General features: G+C 44.2%; 1 protein-coding gene across 1 annotated transcript in view; it reads right to left on the minus strand.

The window, feature by feature from the left end:
• Nucleotides 1-24,399, minus strand: part of whrna (whirlin a) — a 117,610-nt gene that overhangs the window by 57,792 nt on the left and 35,419 nt on the right. The window contains 1 exon segment of the mRNA XM_030341783.1: nucleotides 6,300-6,518. Within this exon segment, the coding sequence (XP_030197643.1) occupies nucleotides 6,300-6,518 (219 nt within the window).

Raw genomic sequence — 24,399 nt, forward strand, 5'->3', positions numbered from 1 at the left:
TAATAGTCCGGAGATGGACTCTTAGCAGAGAGGTTCACTGTCTGATGGGTTCATAATCGCCCATAACAGAGCAGTTTGAGAGAAAATGGAGACGTTGTTTGATAATCAATACAACTACAATTTCTTAGGGAGGCCATCAGAGGTACAGGCTGAAATGTCAAGGAAGGACATAAAGTTTATTAGTAAAACTGACAGCTTCGCAATACTGACGATCTGCAATACCCTATCTCAGCAAGGACAAAACTGGCTGTGGACGTTTTGGATGAGGCTGTAACTGTTTTGGGCAAACAGATATATATTTTCTGACCAAGGTGTTCCTGAGAAGGTCAGATCAGCCCAATTGAAACAGGGAAAGGATGTCACGTTCCACATCACAGTGTCAGTTTATCCAAGGAACAGAAGGTGGAAGGTGTTGTGGTGTTTGATTGTGGAGGAGTGTACAAGGGAACATCACAGAAATGACCACCTATTATTAAAACTGTCCTGACCTTACACGCTCCTTCCTGTGTACCCCAACAGGGGAGTGGACGGCTGACATTCAGGCCCTGGTCCACCAGGCTTTGGGTAAAATATCATGCCCACAACACAATTCTGAAGAAATGGCTCCTTTATTGTCTTGTAGACCAAGGCAACGTCAATACCGTGTACGAGAAGAAGTAATACCCGAGTGCAACTTTCTGTTATCTTTTAACACAACACATACAGACCAGATGCAGGCACAGAGGGACAGACATTCATGTTTAGGTACCGGTATATGTCACCTTACTGTCCAGAGTTTAATGCTACTGTTTAGGGGACCTACCCTTTTCCCCAAATTAAATGCGTTGGTTTGCTTACTAGAAAACCTTAAATGTTGGCAAACTCATTTATTGTTCTGTTTCTTTTCCATAACTGTACATTTATATATTCTAATTCACTGCGGTAAGTGTCAGGCCATGACAATATTAAGACATGCATTCATATTTTCTTATGCATTCATATTTTCTTTGATATTTTAGATCTTATATTTTCAATTTATATTCTTTAGTTTTTATTTCTACCCAATTTTCTATTGGTTTTATTTCACACATTTCTGAATTTCTGACTTGATTTTTATATTGCATATATTATATTCCCAATATTTAAAAGACATAATATGTCTATGTCACATAATATGTCCATATTAGGATTAAAGAATTAAGAAAATTGATATATTGCTCAGTCCAAGTTATGTTGGGAAAAAAGATAAATATGACATTTTGTGCTTTGAATAAGGTCTCCTCCAAACGTATTTCATTACAGCAGAGGGAAAGCTTTCATGTAGTCAGCTAATTATTCATGTTTCAGAGTACCCTATGTCTTTGTAAAAGGCCTCATCATCTCTTTGAATAGCTTGGTTTAATCATGACCGCAAATACTTATAATCATGGGCATACAATACTTGCAGAGGGTCAGTTATCTGTCAAGGTATTATTTTGTATAATAAAGATCAGGAAGCTGTAGATGGTAATACCCATTTTTGTTGTTCCCAAATCCACTTACAATGCAATGACTAATGTTGCTGTCCAGTCAATTAATGCTAGCCTCCGGATATTAGAACAAGCCTGTATATTGAATTTATGTTGGTGTTGCCTTAGGCTAACACCATGCACTTCGCTCTGCAGAACAAAGGTCATGACTTCAACAAGTCTTAAATATGATCAGAACCTGCTTTTACTCTATATCTAAAAAAGTAGAGCCTACCGGTAATTGTATTTATATAGCAGTATATGCTATAATTGATGATGTACTAAATTATTCAAAATATATATTTGAGTAAATTATGAAGAAGATAGAACGAGGGGTTTGAATGATGCATTTTTGAATGGTGGTTTGCTGAGAGCATTTGACTACTTCATAGCCATTTACTTTTGTCTCCTTAAATTTGGTAAAGGAGCTCTGTTTTTTTATCGTAGAAGTTAGCCTACTCGATAATGAGATTTCTCAAAACTATGAGACGGACCATCAGCAGCTATTTGTATTCATGTAGCCTATTCCTTTATGTTTCTGCCTATTATAAGCAGAATAAAACATCAACATTCTGGCCACATCTTGACATCCCTTTGCCATGCCAGTTAAGAATTTGTAGAACCGGCATGGTTGGTTTTCATTTCCCAGACGCGCCAATTATGGAAAGCCCAAATATAGTAGATCAATCATAATTATTCAGAATTGGTTCCAAAGGTCCACTGTGCATTGATCCAAAATGGGTGACTCTCAGAAATGCAATACAGAGGCCCCAAAAACAGCGAACCAAAATAAAATAAGAGAATATGGATTTTTATTTTGTTTTCTGTTTGTCTGAGAGAACGGCAGCAAACAGCATCATGTTTCACTCCTCTTTCCGAGGAACAGCCAGGCACCATAGAGGCAGACTAGTAATTTACAGGATGCACCTCACAGCTGCTGTTTGATCGCCCCGGGCTGTTGGGACTAGCAGGGGGCGTTCACTTTGCTGTCAGTGTCTTTAAACCTCGGAAACAAAACACAGCGCTGGATATAAGATCCTCAGGGCTTTGACAAAGCTCTGGTGGCCACAGACCAGACCGGACTCAACTTGAAGAAGAGCTGTTATTTGCGGAAGCACTAAACAATATAACTATAATCGTAGTGAAAAATGTCAGGTATTTTAACATTTATTCCTAAAATGACTGTGTGTTATGTTATTAAGTTAATGAGTAGACGGTTTTATCCAGATAAACAGTTATTAAGGAGCTGGTGGATGTAAGGCATTTGACTCAAGGTCAAAGTGGCCAACAGGTAGACAGAAGAACGTGGGGATCGATCACAGGACCTTTAGACTGGGTATCAGACACCTTCGCCCCCAGTAGACAATAAGACATAATACATCAATGGTGTGTGTTCACACTGTGTTCACACTGGAGTTTGAACCCAGCACCTTTCAACACCCTGACCACTAAAATATCCAACCAACCCCAAGTAGTGACAATATCAAATTAATTAATAAGAAAAAGGCGAAAATACAAAATGTCTGTCACCCCAAGCAGGCAGTGCCGCCGCTCCCAACCCGCGCTGTACTCGCTGGCCGTACGGCACCGCACCACTTATGATCATAATAATCAGAAGGATGAATTATTTAAATTTGAGATGAGGCCCAACTGTAATTGGCATCATTAATTACACCATTATATGCATTAGGCAAGTACAATGCGTATTTGGGAAATAATATGCATCGTCCTGTGGTGTCTTTGATTGCACCTGACAAACGTGACAGTAATTCGCTGTCTCCAAAAGGGCTTCAAAAAGGCAACAGGAGTCAGGAACAGACAGGCAAAGAAAGAGAAGGCTGATCTTGTGAGGATGAGGGCAGGGGCGGACTGGCCATCGGGAATACCGGGGACATCCCCGGTGGGCCGATGGCCGAAAATATAATCCCACCGGCCCATCACTATCATGTACCGGCCCATCATCGCATCAGCCGAAATGATTAACACAGCGGCACAAGTGTAATTTTCTCCAAGAGGTATACCTATCTTAATTGCACTGACTGACTGACTGACTTTTATACTGCTACTCGCAATCGGTCTTCACACTCATGGTGACTATTTTTCGATTTTTTTTTAAGTGTCTTCTAATATGTGTTTTACAGACTTCGGAAGTCCAAAGTAAGAAAAGATCTCCACCTTATTAATAAACACCTCTAAATTGGTTCTTACACAGCCGAAGTGTTCTCAACTGTGCGGATTGAGGTAGAGGATTTGGATTTGCATACATACACGCAACGCGGCACCCAGTTCTACGCATGCGCTCAACCCATGAGGCCCAGTGATGCTGGTGGCGATACGATACAACGACCTACCGGTAAGCTTACTGATCATGAATTAAAACGTCTCTAAAATATGTTTGACTTAGGACCTATGTTCTATGGCCAAGTTCGTTTGCATTGTAAATACAAGACAAGTCTGTAGCTGTTGCTAGCCCTCAGCCTACTCTACTCTGAAACAGCCAGCCGTTAGCCTACACTCTAATGTTGTGTGTTTGAGTGGTGGGCTAGCCCGTTAGCCCATTGGTGCGCGGTCCAGATACCGAATTATGATAGCCCTATACTCCGACAACAAGAAAGTCATTAGTCCGACAGCCCACCGCCCAGGATAGGGTGGTGTCATTTATGTGCCATGGTGTACTGTATGATGATGTTATGATGTTCATTTATGAAGACGTGAAAACAGTGGTAGCACTGGCGTGCGAAGTGCTGCAAGATGCGGCGGGAACCACACCACCTCCACCACAAAAAATGAATTCAGTTCACAATTTAGTGGGTACTACTCTTGATACAGTAGAGTAACATCTGATCCATCATTTATTCTCTTTTCTATTCTTTGTCTTTGTCTTCTATTTTTTGTCTTTCTCTTCTATTAAACGCAGGTACACACCCAGTCGGATGAACTCTACCCATTACTGTGATGGACGTGGAGTATACTTTTTTTGTTAATAAATAACACCATTTGGAAGTGTATAATGCGTCCACTCTCACTGATTGCTATTAACTCATTGCATGGCTTAAGAGGTATGTGGAAAATAGTTGCACAGTTGGAGTCAGGCTTTTAGCTAGGATTTTTTGTACAGCACTTGATCGTTTTTAGGTAATATTGCAATTACACTGATTTATTTATATGTTTAGTAATTTAATACATAATAACAGTGAGTAGCTGAAACTAGGTAACAAGGTACAAAATTCAAGTAACAACTTTAACAAAAAGAAACAACTTTCTACACAACTTTAAAGTGTATGATGTATATTGTATTGTTTTGAATTTAGATTAATTAAGACCACCACCTTAACACACAAACTCTTGTTGAACTCATAAAGTAGTAGGTTCAGTGACGTGCGGTGAGACAGCTGTCTTCTGTAGCTTCTGCGAGCCCGTGAATCAATGTTTCGTTGGAATCATGATGTAACGTTGTTGTAGCGGGAATACAGCAATGCTATTTTCTAATTGGCAGGGCATATGTATGATTCTAGACTTCGCTAAACACTGAAGCGACTGAAACGGTGAATTTTGATCACATTCAGCGAAGTTAACAGGTAAAACGGGAGAAAAATAGGGCGTCTTTAGGCCGTCCTGCCTAAAAGTAGGGCGTCCCATTTCTTCTTATTTTTTAGTAGACTATAGGGCAGACGCCCTGCTAGCTAAAAGCCTGGTTGGTGTAGACATTCGAGAGACCAAAAAGACTGAAAAGGTGTGTTATCGAATTTAGTGGGCCGGTCTGGTTCAAAATGCCCGGGCCGATTTTTTGTCCCAGTCCGCCCCTGGATGAGGGTGAGGTCGAAGTCTGCAGGGGAAATCATGTCATAACTACTATTGGTTAATTATTTTACGAACATTATTTAAGAACATTAACATTTTGTATTTTTATGTAGGCTTTATAATTTGATATATAATGGATTGTAATGTTTAGAACTTAATTTTGTGTATTTAATTTACCTTGTTCATTTAAGGTCTTGTTTGAGTTGCAGCCTATTTCATTTGTATTATGAATTTAAATGTTAAAAACGTTTTTGTTATATCAAATTTGAATGATTAGAGCTCAAATAATTATGTGATTGATGTATTTACACTAATATTTGTTCATTTTCGTTTTAACTTTTGAACTATCTTTCTCTGTGCCCAATTAATTCCTTTATATGCTAATTCATTTCCCTTGTATTTCAAAATGAATTTGAGCATTGAACATGTTCAATGCTCAAATTTGAGCATGTTGGAGGATCCCAGCACCAAGAACAAGATGATGACCTTAAACCATCTCCAAGCAGTTCAGTTCAACAAGATGAACCTTCAGTTACGCATTTGTGTCTAATAAAACAGTTCTGTTTTCTTATTTGAATAAAATTATCCATTTATATGTATTTAATTTGAAACGTCAACAGCAGCAACATTCATAAATATATTTATCTAGTTTATTTATTAAACAAAACTGCACTTTCAAATACTTGTGTAATAAATACTGTATGAAGTATTTTTTTCTTATAAAAACAAAAATTCATAGAAATATTTGTATATTCATTTTGGGGGGGGAGGGGGGGCAAATAAACTATCAGGCCTGTGGTCCCAAAACGGCTAGCAGGGGCCCTGACATCGGGGATCGACCCCAGAACCGGCTGGCAGTTCCACACCTGAACAACGACCCTATCCTGCCGGTTGCACACAAAGAAACACCAACAGCGGGGATTGACATTAACACAAACCCCAAGAAACAAGCCCGGGAGTCCAGGCGACCGCCCAAGTGACCCAAGCCCCCCCCCCCCCCCCCCAGCTCACCTTCTTCTCGTCGCCGTCCTGCAGCAGCGCCATGTCGCTGCGCCGCTGGCCGTCGCTGCGCCGCAGGGTGTTGCTGCGGTGCTCAGGGAGGTCGGGGGGAGGGGAGACCCCGCGGCCCTGGGGGTCCACCCAGGTGTACACGTGGTTGGTGACGTAGCCCCCCGGGATGCGGCCCACCGAACGCACGTGCAGCGACAGCTTCTTGGTGCCCTTCAGCACCTGAGGAGGAGAGGGGGGGAGGGGAGAGGAGGAGGAGAGGGCGGAAGGGGGGGGGGGGGAAGGAGGGGGGAGAGGAGAAGGAGGAGGAGGAGGGGGAGCGGAGGAGAGAGAGGGGGGAGAGGAGAAGGAGGAGGAGGAGGGGGAGCGGAGGAGGAAGAGAGGGGCGAGAGGAGGAGGAGGGGAGAGAGGAGGAAGAGGAGGGAGGGAGAGGAGAAGGCGGAGGAGAGGTGTGGAGAGGAGGATGAGAATGGGGGGAGAGGAGGAGAAGGGGGGAGAGAAGGGGGAGAGGAGGAGGAGGAGGAGGGGGAGAGGAGGAGAAGGGGAGAGAGGAGGAAGAGGAGGGAGGGAGAGGAGAAGGCGGAGCAGAGGTGTGGAGAGGAGGAGGAGGAGAGGGGGGGAGAGGAGGGGGAGGGGGGAGAGGAGGAGGAGGAGGGGGAAAGGAGGGCATAGGAGGAGGAGTAAGAGTAGATGGGGTCAGGACATGGGGTGGGAGGAGAGGATATAAAGGAAAGGAAAAGGTTGGAGAGAGTGGAGAGGAGCGGTGAGTCGAGAGATCAGAATGTGAGAGCCACAGATCAAACAGGAAAACAAAGGCGGGAGCAGAAGTGGTATATTTCAGAGCAGGGACATAAGCCTCCACCACGGGTCAATATGTTTCAGACCTCTGCCGGACCAGCCAGTCCTCCTTCAAAGTGCAATGTCCTGGGAGGAACTAGACAGTCTATATTCCCCTCCATTCATCGGCACTTGTAATAGCATGCACTTCAGAAGAGAAAGCCCCAACACACACACACACACACACACACACACACACACACACACACACACACACACACACACACACACACACACACACACACACACACACACACACACACACACACACACACACACACACACACACGCTTGCACACAAACATGTAAAGGCAAACACACACACACAAGCGGCATTTGTTTCCAAACATTTATTTATGAAGATACGACATGCATAAACATGGCAACAGACACCGCAAATATTTACGAATTCATACACTCTATGCCATTACAAACACCACCTTATGACTGAATAAGATCAAACACAAACAGACTCACACAGTCATATTCAAACACTCCCTGACTCGCTCACCCACTCATGATCAAATACACACCCCTACACACACACACACAGAAGAAAAGAAGAACCTGCCAAGTGGGAGCAATCAACGTTTGTTGTGTTTTACTAAGAAAACTAATTCTAAACTTACAGGGCAAACTCATTCATTAGTAGAAAAGTCTGATAATGCTGTGTTCACAAGTCAGTGAGATCCTAAATCCAAAGCTGAACAGCCTGTCCCCCCCCAAACAAACACACTTTGTTTTCCCTAAGAGTTTGCCGAGTGGAAGTAAAATCAGCCATAAACAGCTTGCAGGGGAAAACAGAATTAGGAACGTATTAAAAAAAGAGAGGGATTACCCCAAGCGGTTAATCAAGGGGAGAACACGCTTCAGGTACCAATCTACTGCAGATCCCTGAGCCGGAGCTCGTGTTCAGAGAAAGAGAAGACAACCGCCCCACCGCGGCCATCTGATGAGTCTCACTGAAGAACCGGACCGGGGGGTTGGGGATTGCACAGGCATTTGGCTGTGTATTGATTGGTTGTAGTTTGATGGATGTCCAGCCCCTGTAACAATGTTAGCCATATTATTAGTGGTATGGTTTGCTGTGACTTAATAATCGGATTTGGTTCACTAGCGAAAAAGCCGTGCTTGAGGTAAAAGGATTATTTTCCATGTTTGCTTTAAATTGGTGGTTTACAAGTAAAAGTACACAATGGCATGAACACTTCCTATTTTGGGTGGAATTGGCTGACCTGAAGGTAAAAAGCTGTTTTTGGTTGACTTTTGAATCTCAATTGAACAACAACTAATTCCGTTGTGGAGCTAAGTGGCTCAATTGTTGAAGTTCAGGACTATGAACAGCATCCAATCAGGATCGAGGCCTTATTTGGGTATCGTACTGAGTAATCAGTGGCATGATTGACAGGTGATCGAAAACCTGGAGGGGAAGCAGCTAAAAATCAATCACTGATCACTCGCCAAACCATTTAAAAGGCTATCTATTTGTACCCTCTAGGTCACAATCACAAGTGGGAGTGCCTACCCGGATAAACGATGGAAAGATCAACCAACCTCGATTGCCCAGTGGACTACATTAACGGGTGGTCAGCTGGGCTTTCTATCGTGAATGTGATCTGGGTGGACGATTGGACAATTTCCCATTGTCGCCCTTTAGACAGGGAAGTTATCTTGCTCACTAGGTGTAGAAGCAGTGTGGTGGGAAGAACCACACAAGGAGAGCCACAGCAGGAGGAGACCGATGTAGAGACCCAGGTCGCTGGGAGATATTCCAACTCCTCACCCCCCTCTTCCATACCGTCCTGAACAAATCACTTTTGTTTTGCTTTTAACTTTGTCCTTATCCCAGCACAGCCAGAGCTGCCACGACAACAGTGAAAAGGAACAGTAAACAGATGTCCACGACTCGAGCACATCAATCTTTTGGATCGCCACATAGACCCAACCTTTGATGACGCAAGAACAGAAAGCTAGACCTTCTTCACATATACAATATATATTTGTGGGTTGCGACCTCTTCTTCCATCTTTGGGGAAACCATGAATAACTCAATGCATTTGCCTATTCTTAGTTCTGTACCCATGCTCAAACCCAGGAAGTTAGCATTCAGAAGGCCTGTCGAATTGAGTTGTTATGGTTTCCCCAGAGGTACTAGAAGGTTGCCCCACCGACTAACAGACATGGAGGCTGGGTGAATAAGGTCTGTTGCACTGCAGTACAAAGTTCAGTTGTTCTCAAGGGGTGTGAGTCGATAGGTCGGAGGTTGATCCACTACGGCCAACAGGCTCCTGCTGTGATTTATTGCTCCCCTGGGAGACTCTTGTCTCACAGCAGAGGTGCTTAGTACCTAGCCGGGGCACCAGACAAATCGGCGAGCCCATGTTTTATTTGTTCTGGCATATGTGTCCAGCAGCAGACCAGGCCTGGGTTGGGCCAATATAACCTTTTATCAAGTATGTGTCAGGATTTATACGATGTCTGTACAGACTCGAGGAGCGCAATATGGGAAAGTTGTTTAGGGATTATCGTAAACAACCAAGATGGCTGCCTCTGATTTTTCGTTTCATTGCTCTTATTGGTTGCAGGTCTATTGAATTATGTCCAGAGGAATTTTGGTCTGCGCTCCTTGATAAGGACCTGACAGGTTTCAGACCGACGTGTTTACGAATTGATCTGCCGATGTCAGGCAATCTTCCATCCACAGAGGTACTGGATTAGAAAAGTACGAAGACGAGGAAGATCATCAGGAAGAGGCTTTTGGGGAGGGATGGGGTGAGGAGGAAGAAAAGGAGGAGGAGGGTAAGGAAACTAGAATGACAGGAAGAAGAAGAGTAGGAGTGAGAGAATGAGGGAGAGGGTGAAGAAGCAGAAGATAGATGAGGAGAAGGAAGAAAGAGGACATTGATGGTGGACTGAGTATAAAACTGTGCCTGGGGAAGACAATGATGAAGAAGATTGGTGAATCGTAGTGTGGAGGAGTTGGAAGTGTTCAGAAAAATTCCCGAGCAGAGACGTGCAGCGCCAAGACAAGACACTAGGGCCAATAGAATGAGGGGCAGTAAATCAGGGAGTGGGCAGGCCACAAAAACCTGGGGGGGGCGGGGGGGAATGGACTTTCTGCTGCATACGAATGAGAAACAAGAAAGAGACGAATAAGAAACTAAGTGTGGCTTCTGCACGTGCACGCCAACATCGTCACGTGCAGTATGGCGAGTGATGGTCCCCCGGGAAGAAAGTGCTGATTGTGGCGGCCGGCGAATTCATGAGGTGTCAACTGCTCGCTGCCAGAACTACAGCAGTGGTGGGTCGGTGGCGTTGTGGGGGAAATAGTAATGGGAAGCGGAGCAAGGGCTGATGGGAAATGGAAAAGGCCAGGTAAATGGTAGTCAGGGTCCCGCAACCATGGGAGAAAGAAAGCTGCTTTCCTGCACACGGGTCCGGGCTACGATACATTTTATTGGCCAGGCGTGCCCCGTCATTGGTGTAAGCTATTACTATTGAATCATTTCGCATCAGGATACGCCAGCGGTATCATGGTGTTAGCGTGGATGCGAGGGTAAGCAGCAGGCCCCGCGCTGTTATTTTGAAAGAGACACTCGTTGGCATTTTGGCGAGGCCATCTCAATTATGTCCCCCACCCCAACCAGTCCCAGCGTCTCAACCTCCACCACCCCCACCCCCAACCCCCCGACTGTTTCTTCTCAGTAATAAAATGTGAAATAGACTGGAATAGTCTTTATTCTGCCCTTGCCTCGGCCACCATCCCGGAGCATTTGACACTTTACAGAATCCAATTCTCACACACGCAGGCGCACACACAGACACACACAAACACGCGCACACACACGCACACACACACACACCTGCCATACTAGACCACCCACAATCAGCTTGTCGTTGTTAGTTGTTACCAGGTAGGCTCTACACTCTCTCCTCCTCCCATCTTCTCAAATCCATCCATTTTCGCAGCACCCCCCCCCCCCCCCCCCCCCAACCCTTCTACTCTCCTCTGATCAGTATCGCTTTACAACACCTGAAGAGTGGCTTAACACGTCTGAACATGGTGGGCCCTAGGGCAGCATGGATCTACAGCAGGCCACTGGAGTGTGTGAGTGTGAGGCCAGGGTACTGCTGCAAGGGCTCCGGGGATGATGGAGCGGGAACTCACGCGCTGCTAATTGTTCACGCTAATTGGTCATGCTTGATAGGCTGTTCACATAAACACACCCACTTACCCGGGTGAATGAATGCACACACATATACACAGACACTAACACACGAACACATAAGCACACACACACGCATAAAAGTTCTATGCTCAGTGCATCCAGGTATACACACACTATGACTCATTAATTATGCACCCATGAATATATTTAAACACACAAAGATAAGATGAAGGCAAGGTGTGCCCTGATGCCAATCAGTATTACACATTTGAGATACACGCAGACACAGACACAAAAAAACACACACACACACACACACACACACACACATATGTATTGTCTCAGCAGGAAAACAAACACAGGCAGGGTACAAATCCCCAACTACAAACAACATCCACACAGCAACCTCATTAATTCACCCTGTTTCCACAGTCATAAAACGTAGCAGTTAGCATATAATAGTGGCTAATTAGTTTACCGCCAGCAGACGCTGTTACAAATGAGCCTGATAGCGCCATTCCTCAAATGATAGACAGAGCTCTGTAGTCCTTTTTCCATCAGATTTTCAAACGAATTAACTCTTAAAGCGAATTAATTTGTAGCGACATAAGAAGCGCCTAAACGGTTTTCCATCGACAGAATGATTATAGCGAATTAAAATTGTGTCACAATGCCCCGTGTTGAGGCGCATTTTTCTGACCCGCTAGATGATTTTCCATCAAAAATGCGCATGCGCGACATTCTATATCGCTTTAGCCGATTTCCATTACTTTTATGTCGCTAGAACTTTCCCAAAACCACCTCTGCAGAGCGAATTAACCTAGTGCGACAAAATCGGCGTTAGAGCGATATAACCCTTTTTCCATCACATATGTCGCACTAACTTTTGATGCGCATCATTTTAAAGCGCATTATCTTTTTGATGGAAAAAGGACTTATGTTAGCATGTTTCATCTTACAAATAGCATGTGTAGGCTAGCACATGTCTGCACTAACAAAGCAGAGCATTTGTGTGTGTCTGGTGTGTGTATTTATGTATATGTATGAGTGTATTTATGCGTGCGTGTGTATGTAGTTATGTGTGTGTGTATGTAGTTATGTGTTTGGGTATTTATGTAATATGTGTGTGCGTAGTTATGTGTGTGTGTGTGTGTGTGTGTGTGTGTGTGTGTGTGTGTGTGTGTGTGTGTGTGTGTGTGTGTGTATTTATGTATATGTGTGTGTGTGTGTACACGTGTGTATTTATGTATATGTGTGTGTGTTTGTTTGTGTGTAGTTATGTGTGTGTGTGTGTGTGTGTGTGTGTGTGTGTGTGTGTGTGTGTATGTAGTTATGTGTGTGTGCGTGTGTGTATTTATGTATATGTGTGTGTGTGTGTGTAGTTATGTGTGTGTGTGTGTGTATTTATGTAATATGTGTGTGTGTGTGTGTGTAGTTTTGTGTGTGTGTGTGTGTGTATTTATGTAATATGTGTGTGTGTGTGTGTAGTTATGTGTGTGTGTAGTTATGTGTGTGTGTGTGTGTGTGTGTGTGTGTGTGTGTGTGTGTGTGTGTGTGTGTGTGTGTGTGTGTGTGTGTGTGTGTGTGTGTGTGTGTGTGTGTGTGTGTGTGTGTGTGTGTGTGTGCGCGTCTGTCAGTCTGCAGATTGCGGCTAAGATGTAGGCTAGGGAAAGCAGGGTGCTGATTCTTTCACTCTGCTAGCACGGATCGATTGCATCGATACGGCACTAGAACAGTCCCCTGCACACCACCAACCCAGCCTTAGCCCATCCATCAGCCATATGTGTGTGTGGGCCTTCGGGGAAATGGGCAAAGTGTGTATTGGACAGCATGGTGAATGCAACCTCTGCCTGTCAATAATCTCTCTCTCTCCCTCTCCCTCTCTCTCTCTCTCTCTCTCTCTCTCGCGATTTGCTGATTGCTGACAGTCAGAGTGTTTTGCGTGTGAGTGTGCACATTCTTGTATGCCCATCGTCTTGGCGTTTATACTCAGAGGTGACAGATCTGTATGAAGGCCATTGTGCATTTTTGTGCACTCACATTGTCACATACTTGGCTTTAAGATAACCAAGTGAAAGATTGCAAAGATGTCCACTAAACGAAACATACGCCAAGATGATTAAATTGTAATTGACGACAAACACAGACTTAATGGCCCTCTGGCATTCATCAGGGAAGGATTAATCCAACTGTATACATCTCTCCATAAATCCATCTGTTCGTCTTATGTGTACCCCTCCTTAGCCATCTCTTTCATTTTATCTATCCCTCTATCTCATTCTCTCGTTCTTATTTTCTTCCCCTTGTTTTTTTCCCTGGTGGATTTGAGTAAATGTCTTTTCGTACTTTCTTCAGCCAACGTTAATGACACTGAATCACACATCCCATCAATTCTCTGCTGTCTGCTGCCCCTTCAAACTCTGTAACCACCACCTCATCTCCTACAGATATCAGCCTACCACCATCTTACTTCCCGTCAGACAGGCCCCTACCACCACCTAACAAAAATACACTAGGGCATTTTAGATTTCCAAAAATAACCTTATTTCCCCAAAACTCTTCCTTTGAGTATTCCTTTAAAGACATACTATGTCTCTTGTCACACCAGTGGCCTCTCTGGTCAGAGCTAGCGCCTTAGCAGACTAAGCACTAACCCTGACACACTCCAAACCAGAGTCTCTTGGACCATAGCGGCCTCTCAGGCCAGAGTTAGCCTAGCAGCACCAAGAGACTCATTGGCCATTGAAATCTAAGTGTCATCATCGACAAAATTAACATGAATTAAAAAACAAAAAGCTACGAAGCAGGAAGCATCCATCTTAATCTTGTTGATTTGTTGCGGAACAACCAAATAATGAATTGCCGTTACACAGTCAGCTATGCGTTTTGACATCACGTCCTCTCATTGAACTTTCCTGTCACAGAACAAATGAGTTTGAGAGCTAGATTCCCTGGGTCGATTGAGTGGTGGAAGGATAGATTTTATTCTGCAGATATTTATTAACTTATGTATGCACTGTGAAAAGTGTCATTGTGGAGTTCGAGTAGGGTTTTATGAACACTTATTCCTCTGGGGCTCCATCTCTCTCACTCTCTTCTCACTCTATTAATCTCTCCCACTACAGACGTGTGTGTGATTTTTGTGAGTGTGTCATTAACATGCGAGTGTTTGTTATCGTCACTTCGGCGGAAAAGGCCATCTTGCAGTTTAGTTCTCTCTTCCCCTCTACCTCTGCTGCCTCGAACACACACTCACACACACACACACACACACACACACACACACACACACACACACACACACACACACACACAAACACACACAAGTAGTATTGATTGAGGCATTTATCTTCTAGCCGAAGCCTTCAGTCTCCTCCTCTGGTCTCCTTGTCTAGTCTCCTTCTAATCATCCAGGCGTAGACTGAGCTGCTGAGGTCAGAGGATATTCACACTGGAAGGAATGCGGCCGCTATTCTCAGCACTATTGTCTCTCATAGGAGATACAATGCAATTATTTCGTTTTTCCAACTACAATTTAGTCATTCCACTCTTATCCGAAAGTGACTTTGAGTGCTTTCAGACATGTCATTAAGGAACAGGTGGGGAGTTAGGAAAATAATTGGCTGCCTGTGGACATTGGGGATTGAACCGAGGGCTTTCTGGCTGGTAGTCAAACTATCCTACACCCCCTAATATATACGGTGGGTTTCATCAATCATCCAGAATGAATCATTACGTTTAATTTAATCCTGGATTAAATAGATCCACTTCATTGGAATGTGTATTTCACCTAAAGTGCTAAAATCATGTTAATAGACAGTGCAGGTTGCCCAACGAGGAGGTACGCCTCCAAACATACATCAACCCCAATGACCCACAAGCATTGACCTGCTTTAGTCCTCACTACAACATCAGACAACCACATGTCTGTCACATCACAGCGTGATACAATGTAGAAACACCGGGACACCATTGAGCCGCAATAAATTAACGCAAAGCTCTTCCTGTGACCCTGGCTTCCAATATAACACCATCAGAGAGAGACAGACAGCGTGGGTTCGAGTGGGCCAGACCTCTTCTGACAACCATAGACATGTGACCGAAATATAGATGGAAAAAAGATCCATATTTGGCACAATATTGATGGCAGGACTTTAATAACGGCCTCGCACCAACAATATAAATCATTATTCAGTGCTTGATCACTTTGAATGAAATGAAACAGTCAACCAGGACCACTGCATATTACACAATGTTGAGATCAACCAGCCACCGGGATCCTAAAAGAACAAACATTTCTTCCCGTTGTTTTGAGTTCCACTATTTTGCATACAGCCTGAACCACTTGAGGCTGTTAGAGGAACTACATGCTAGTCTCTACCATGAACTTCCTAGAGGCCGTTAGAAGAATTACATGCTAGTCCCTACCCTGAACCATCTCAAGGCTATTGGAGGAACTCTAATCATCTCATCTTCCTGAGTTTCACAAACAGACGGTGCCTGCTTCCAACTCATTCTCTCTCCCTGTGAAATTACTCACCAGCCTCTTCACTTCCCCTGACGCTCCAGCTCTCTTCTGGGGATATATAACGACATGAGGTGCCGGATACGCACGCCACTGCCATCTCTCAATGATATTTATTCAGAAGGAGGGAGGGAGGGAGGGAGAGAGAGAGAGAGAGAGAGAGAGAGAGAGAGAGAGAGAGAGAGAGAGAGAGAGAGAGAGAGAGAGAGAGAGAGAGAGAGAGAGAGAGAGAGAGAGAGAGAGAGAGAGAGAGAGAGAGAGAGAGAGAGAGAGAATTAAAAATCAAAGAATGCAAGGAGGGAGAAAAAGAAAGGGTGAGGAAGAGAGAGTTTTTGGGAGAGGATGAGAGGAGGCAGTGAGGGGGGGAATATATGGTGGGAGGGAGAGAAAGAGGTTGGAGAAAGAGCACAACAGAGGTGAGGAGGAGAAACGGCAAGAGAGACCAACAGTACAGAAAAGGGAGGGTAGAAGTGGAGGAGGTCACTAGATAGATCACTTTCTCAATCTGCATTTCTCAATCGGTGTCTGTACTTGTGTTCTTGTGGACTTTTGAAACAACATCAGCCTTGAGTATTGTTCCACTCAAAAGTTTGCATCAAGCCAAGTGCCCTCCAAATGCCTGTATGTGTTCCTGCTCCGCCCATTTCATCATGTCCGAACTATCAAATATGCAAGTAGGAACTTGGAGCACTTGGTATTGCGCAAGGCCCACTGAGAGGCTGGGAGAACGTTAGGTAGAATGATAAAAGAGGAAGAAAGAAGGAAGGAAAGAAAGATGGAAGGAAAGAAAGAAAGAAAGAAAGAAAGATGGAAGGAAAGAAAGAAAGAAAGAAAGAAAGAAAGAAGGAAAGAAAGAAAGAAAGAGAGAAAGAAAGAAAGAAAGGGTTTGACTCACTTTTCTGACATTGTATGTGCTGTTACCAGCACCTGTCCCTTTCTGCCCTGAATAAGAGTGTGTGTGCGCGCGCGTGTATATATATATATATATATATATATATATATATATATATATATATATATATATATATATATATATATGTGTGTGTGTGTGTGTGTGTGTGTGTGTGTGTGTGTGTGTGTGTGTGTGTGTCCAAAGCAGTCTTTATGATCCTAGTTGGATTTATAGGACTCTCTCCTCTGCTGAGCGAGACAAGATGATATTGGGTGCAAACGACTGAAGCCACCGTTAATGACAATGAATCATCCACCCAATCAATTCTCTGCTGTCCGCTGCCCCTTCATAACTCTATAACCACCACCTCATCTCCTACAGACATGCCCCCCCCAACCTTCTCATCTTCTAGAGACACGCCCCCTACTACTACCTCATCGTCCAGAGACACGCCCCCTCCAACCTTCTCATCTTCTAGAGACACGCCCCCTACTACTACCTCATCGTCCAGAGACACGCCCCCTACTACTACCTCATCGTCCAGTGACACGCCCCCTCCAACCTTCTCATCTTCTAGAGACACGCCCCCTACTACTACCTCATCGTCCAGAGACACGCCCCCTCCAACCTTCTCATCTTCTAGAGACATGCCCCCTACTACTACCTCATCGTCCAGAGACACGCCCCCTACAACCTTCTTATCTTCTAGACACGCCCCCTACTACTACCTCATCGTCCAGAGACACGCCCCCTACTACTACCTCATCGTCCAGAGACACGCCCCCTACAACCTTCTTATCTTCTAGAGACACGCCCCCTACTACTACCTCATCGTCCAGAGACACGCACCCTACAACCTTCTTATCTTCTAGAGACACACCCCCTACTACTACCTCATCGTCCAGAGACACGCCCCCTACAACCTTCTCATCTTCTAGAGACACGCCCCCTACTACTACCTCATTGTCCAGAGACACGCCCCCTACAACCTTCTTATCTTCTAGAGACACGCCCCCTACTACTACCTCATCGTCCAGAGACACGCCCCCTACAACCTTCTTATCTTCTAGAGACAATTACTTGGGTTTACACAAATGTTAGGCAGCTATCACAACATCAGCAATCGATTCGGCACTGACATTTAGTTTGAAAGCTAGATTCCCTCACAGGCAATATATACCCTGGGAATATATAACATCATATCATATATTATTGTTATCCTTTATTTTCTAGAGATATTTAGAAACATACATAAGTTTAAGCCTCAGTGAAACGTAACATTGTGGAGCTTTCAATGGGGTTTAATGAGTCATTACCTCTCCACTAAAAGCAAGGTGGAACATTTGCGTTCTTGGCTGGGAATTATTTATTTATCAGAATGAGTAAGTAAGGTTTCACTACAATAACAATGGCCAATATCACGTTTCACTTTTCATTAAATTGTTTTTTGTGCAACGTGTGCTGACTCCTCAACCTTCACAAGACAAATTACTTTTGAAGTAAGCGAGAGGTTTTTTTCAGTGTTCAGTGAGAACAGTGGAAGAGATAGGGTGGCAGGGCTCAAACAACGCGGCTGGTTGAGTGCAGTGGTATTCAGAACCTATTCAGAATGGACTTAGTTCAATCCCCAAGGTCAGCATCGCAACCAACCTGTACACACACAAGATGTCCATCACCTCTTCCTTAAGTGGCCAGTTTCAGAATTTGCTTGAACACAGAAACGCATTGTTGACTATAGTGACAGCATTTTATATAAAGAACCTTTTTTTATCTTTCTGTGTTTACATTAGCCGATTGCTCTCAAATTCAGCAAGGACAGCGTAATGTCTTTTCAAACCACCGATGCTCAGTTTAGTTTAAATCATTCGATAGAAAGAAAGCTTGAGAAGTCTTATTATGCTATTGCTTTAATGATGTCTTGCTGATTATGGTTGTTATAAATAATCCCTTTAAATGTGTACCCAAATGGTCTCCAACTGTGGCTAATGCACAGCTGTTACTGTATGCTCACACACAAACAAGCAAACACACAAACACACACACACACACATTTGAGTGACATTTTCCCAAATCACTTTTACGCAGGGTAAAAATAGCCCTGGGCCTTTTCTTAATCATGCATCAGAAATGTTTTTACCATGAAATCCATAATAATAAAATCAATAAAAATCGGATTATATTTGGGACGTGTGTTTTGTTTACGTGGTTTAATGTTGACCTTCATTTTAGACAGATCTTTCCAATACACGCACAATTGCAAACACACACACACACACACACACACACACACACACACACACATACACACACGCTTCATTGGTTTGCATGGTGGCGATGCATGTGCTGTTGCTTGGCCTAAAAACAAGTCACATATGAATCCATTGATAGGATATTGACAGCTGCTGACACAAAGCCAGATCAATAGCCGCTCTTTTAGACACATGCGCAATTGCGCACTGCTTTCGTTGGCTGTTTATCAAACGGCTGTTGTTGTTTTGGAGATTTGCTGTTTACCGTTGCTTGCTTGGATACCGTATTGAATCCATGAATCCATCTGTCATCCAGATAAACCTCTCTATCCATCCATCCATCCATCCATCCACATCCCTCTCTCTATCCATCCTTCCACATCTGTCTTTTCATCCAGCCATTCATCCACATCAGTCTCTCTCCATCCTTCTATCTATTCTTCAGCAGTATTTCCTACTTGTCAGTCCGTTTACCTATCATCACCATCATCACCATCATCCCCTCATCCACCTCCGTGTATCTGCCCATGCAGCTCAATCCATCCATCCATCCATAACATAAACCAAGGTTATTATTATTATTGCCAATCGGTCTGCCTGCCTGTCTGTCTCTGTCTCCTATCGGGTACTGGGATTCTTGGGGGGTTTATCCATCTATAGATCATACATCTATGTTGGTGTGTTTCCTCAGCCGATTGAAATTGCTATTTCCCCAACATCAGTATACAGAGAAGTTTAATGGAGCTAGCGTTCAGCCATTCAGCGAATAAATAGCATCAGAGTCCGCAGTGCATTACCAAGGCATGCAGACAAAAGGCCATTATAATCCCCTCGATATGGTCTCTGATTAAAATGCAGTCTGCCAAAGCGTTACGCCCAAGCAAACACACTGAGCCTGCAATATCCTACAGACAGAACGGAAAAATACCAAATCTCAAGCGACAAATGTATTTTTGACATTTCCCTAATTTCCGAGATACATATGCTGCTCCTAACCCCTACGTTCCTCCATTTGGATATTCATTCATAATTATAGATATTTATTATCAAAAAGAGAGGGAAAAGTGCTCTTAAACGCTGACTCCAGCGGCGATAAAACGCACATGCTTCTAGGAGCCAGGAGAGCACTACTGCCCCTCGGGGGCGGGGAGGACTCCCACAGCACTGCAGCTAATTAAAGCACGCAGCCAAGAGGGCCCAGCTGGTTGTGGACGCTGGTGTAGGACTGTAGTACTACGCCATTGTTGTCGAGCACTGACAAATGTGCTCTTAAGTCTATTGTTTGCTGAGAGCCAACGCTAGCCCATTAGTATTCTGCTGGATCGCATCCCGGGCAAAGAGGAATTAGTGGACGGTATACTGTTAATGTTCTGTTGTGTATAATGGGATACAGAGTTTGTGCACAAATAAAATAATACAATGTTTGATCGTAAAAAAAATTGTAGAACCGATATCCTGATTATTATGAGGTTTAAATATATTTAGTTTTCCCTGTCCGAGTTTCTCTGTTTACGCATTCACAGAGTTGCAATGTACAAAAAGTGAAAATGAATAATTGTCTCAATGATGTTGCCAACTGAAAACGGACAAGGAACGCCAACACTGAATACTGAATCCACCCTTGGTGAAGAAAAGAGTATGCATCCATCTATCTCGCTGAACAAATATTCAAGTAAAGTCGCAGCCAATTATATTTATGTATAGTACAAAGCTTTCTGAAGACTAGTATAGTTTTATTTTCATATTGTCCTTCCAAACCGAGTACACACTACTGCTACAGCTGTGGAAGCCTTCCCAGCAGAAAAAATAGTTGAAATTCTCAGACGATTAGCTTCCGTGCTACTTCATTAGCGGCGGCCGAACCGTCCACCGGCGTCCATGAACTAGCCAACCGTTTCATCTCCGCTGAGGGCCCTCTGCCTCCCAGCTGCAGAGGAGCGGGAGACAAGCTAGCCGCTAAATGCTAACTACTTGGATCTCTTCAATGCGTCAGCCATTATCATCTCAGAGTATAATTTCCTGTCCGGCGAGCAGGGTTGATTAATATCTTGAGGATAATGTTTGCAGAGAGAACTGTCAAATGTGCGCAGCCGCAACAGGCCACCGTTAAACCACAGCTCATTAGGAGTATGGCACGGAGAGGGAAGATGGAGCACGTGGAAGTGGCTGATTTCTGAGGTTAATATGCTGGCAACCCTTTATAGAGGAAGATATCACCTCCAATTAAGCAAAACAAGGATCGGATTCCAGGGATTTATGCGCTTTTCAATGTATTAAATTATTCAGTTCTTCTGGCGTGTACAGCGGAAAAAATCTGTTGGATCATATCAATATGATTTCACTCACTGGAAGGACGATATCTTGAAAAAATAATGGAGGAATGGGATCTTAAAATCCAGCAAGTGAACACAACAATTAAGCTATAACATTAATTTGAATTTCAACACAGGCAATATTTTTTTATCTTTATATGTCTTAACAAAAAATCAGATGGCATCCCTCTTTGGAATACATGATAAACCATTGCTTGTGTGACAAAAGTCCAGTTTAAAGCTCTTTACAAGGGCATGGATTGCAGTCATTGTCGTTGAGATCTAAGAGGTTCCAAAATCAGACCCAGGCTGCATTTATGTAGCGCCGGGCTGCACACAATGGATACTCAGAGCACTTTGTGTATTAGATCCCTCACAATAATGGACCCATTCACAGAATCGTTGAAACACATTCACATTCTCACACACACACACACACACACACATGCACACAGTTCTCCACATATATTCACATTCACTCACACATATCCACACACACGCACACACATAACCACACGCAAGCACACACACACCACACACACACACACACACACACACACACACACACACACACACACACACACACACACACACACACACACACACAATAACATATTCACACACACACACAAAAGAAGACAATCACATCTCGTCCAGGGCAGTTATGTGTCGAGGGGCTTTTGCTCAAGGACTCTGAGCTCAGAGGACCAGAAAGAGACCAGGGAGAGAGCGTGGCGACGGCAGCCCTCTAGCAGCAATATATCTGCCTTGTCTAGAGCAGGCGCCTCTATATATCCACCCAGCAGCACCCAGCTCCCAGCCCAGCCTTGAGGCAATGTCTTAAGGATGGAGGGGGGGCAGGGGGGGGCGGGGGGTGATCTGCAGACACACAGCTGTTCCTCAAGCTCTCAGTGCTCAGCAAGGCAGAAAATTAACTCCGGTAGGGACGTCACCTCCAGAGAGGCCCAGACGCAAAAAACACCATCCAGCCTGAGAGCCATTTATCCGTTTTGGCCTTGTGTTGTTCTTCCGTCTCTTTTCCTTCTTCTCCTTCACTCTGTCTGCAGTTTTCTTCGCTTGTCTCTCTTCCTCTCACTCTCTCCCATTCTGCCATTATAGTTATCGTCTTTCTCCCGAGTAGCTCTTTTTAATATTGAATTTTGTCTCTCATGCTTTACACCAGGGGGTCCCAATCTGAGGGTCGGGACCCAATTTTGGGCCTGATATGCTTTGGGATACATTTTATGAGATGAGGATAAGGATTATACATCTGTTAAGTATAGAGGGCCCTTGATTACCATCAGTGATTATATACCAACTAATGAGTTTTAGCCATATGCAAACCATTTCACTTGGACATGATGACAATACGACCAGATGTTGTTTGGGCTAAAACTAGGTTTTCTCTCTCTCTCTCTCTCACTCCCTTTCTCTCAACCTAATGCTCCTCGTCCAAATTTGTTTATTTATGCATTTATAATATCTTACTTTACGTCTGCACCACACACACACACACACACACACACACACACACACACACACACACACACACACACACACACACACACACACACACACACACACACACACACACACACACACCCCTCACAATGATTTCCTCCTATCCTCTCACTGTCCCTGCTTGAAGTTCTTAGAGGAAGCTCTAGAATAGATTACGTGGTGCGCTGGGGAGGAGAGTGTTACACTGTTCTGTTGCATTCACATCTTTGTGGTTTTGTTTTCAAACCACATAAATGCAGCAAAAAAGTACACAAGCACATACACACAAGCACAGATGCCTTGCTTTGTATGCATGCAAGAATTTCTGTACATACATTTGCAAGTTTACACAAACACACAGAGTATAACATGCAGAGATGCTTATGTACACTTCCTTCTGTCACACATGCATGCATGAGCACACTCACAGAATACCACACGGTAAAAAAAGAACATCCATCTACATCTGTCATGTCTACATCAACAAACATCTGCATGGGATTGTCTGCTTACAAACATACACACACACACACGCAAAGAAGATTACTATGCTATAGTTGGGGAATCTGCCCCTATTTCTATCCCTCCACATAACCACACTGATACAAAGATCTCTCTCTCTCTCTCTCTCTCTCTCTCTCTCTCTCTCTCTCTCTCTCTCTCTCTCTCTCTCTCTCTCTCTCTCTCTCTCTCTCTCTCTCTCTCTCTCTCTCTCTCTCTCTCTCTCTCTCTCTCTCTCTCTCTCTCTCTCTCTCCCTACCTCTCTCCCTCCCTCTCCCTCTCTCTCCCTCTCAGCCGGTGATGAACAACAAGCACTGCTTCGAAGTTCGAGTGCTATGGCTATGGCATCATCATCAATGACAAGCTTAAGCCCTAGCTCATAGAGAAACACACACAAACACACACACACACACACACAGACAAACAGACAGACACACACACACACACACACATACACAGAAAAACAGACACACACAAACACACACATTCCCTGCTTACGTTTTAAGATAGTTTAACCCTTGTGCTCCAAAGTGAGCATGTAGTGTGTGTGTGTTTGTGTGTGTGTGTGTGTATATGTGTGTGTGTGTGTGTGTGTGTGTGTGTGTGTGTGTGTGTGTGTGTGTGTGTGTGTGTGTGTGTGTGTGTGTGTGTGTGTGTGAGACAGACGGGGATGAGGATGGATGGCGGCATGTAGGGACATATGGGGGTATTTGAGCACAGATGGGGTAATGTAGGGACATATGGGGGTATGTAGGGACAGATGGGGGTATGTAGGGACAGATGGGGGTATGTAGGGACATATGGGGGTATGTAGGGACAGATGGGGGTATGTAGGGACAGATGAGGACATAAGGGGACAGATGGGGGTATGTAGGGACAGATGGGGGTATGTAGGGACAGATGGGGGTATGTAGGGACATATGGGGGTATGTAGGGACAGATGGGGGTATGTAGGGACAGATGGGGATATAAGGGGACAGATGGGGGTATGTGGGGACAGATGGGAGTGCGTGGGGACAGATGGGGCTACACAGGGACGAATCGGGGTATGTGGGGACAGATGAGGGTATGTGAGGACAGCTGGGGGAATGTGAGGAGAGATGGGGGTATGCAGGGAC

This window comes from Gadus morhua, chromosome 19 (assembly GCF_902167405.1).
Source record: "Gadus morhua chromosome 19, gadMor3.0, whole genome shotgun sequence".
NCBI lineage: Eukaryota > Metazoa > Chordata > Actinopteri > Gadiformes > Gadidae > Gadus > Gadus morhua.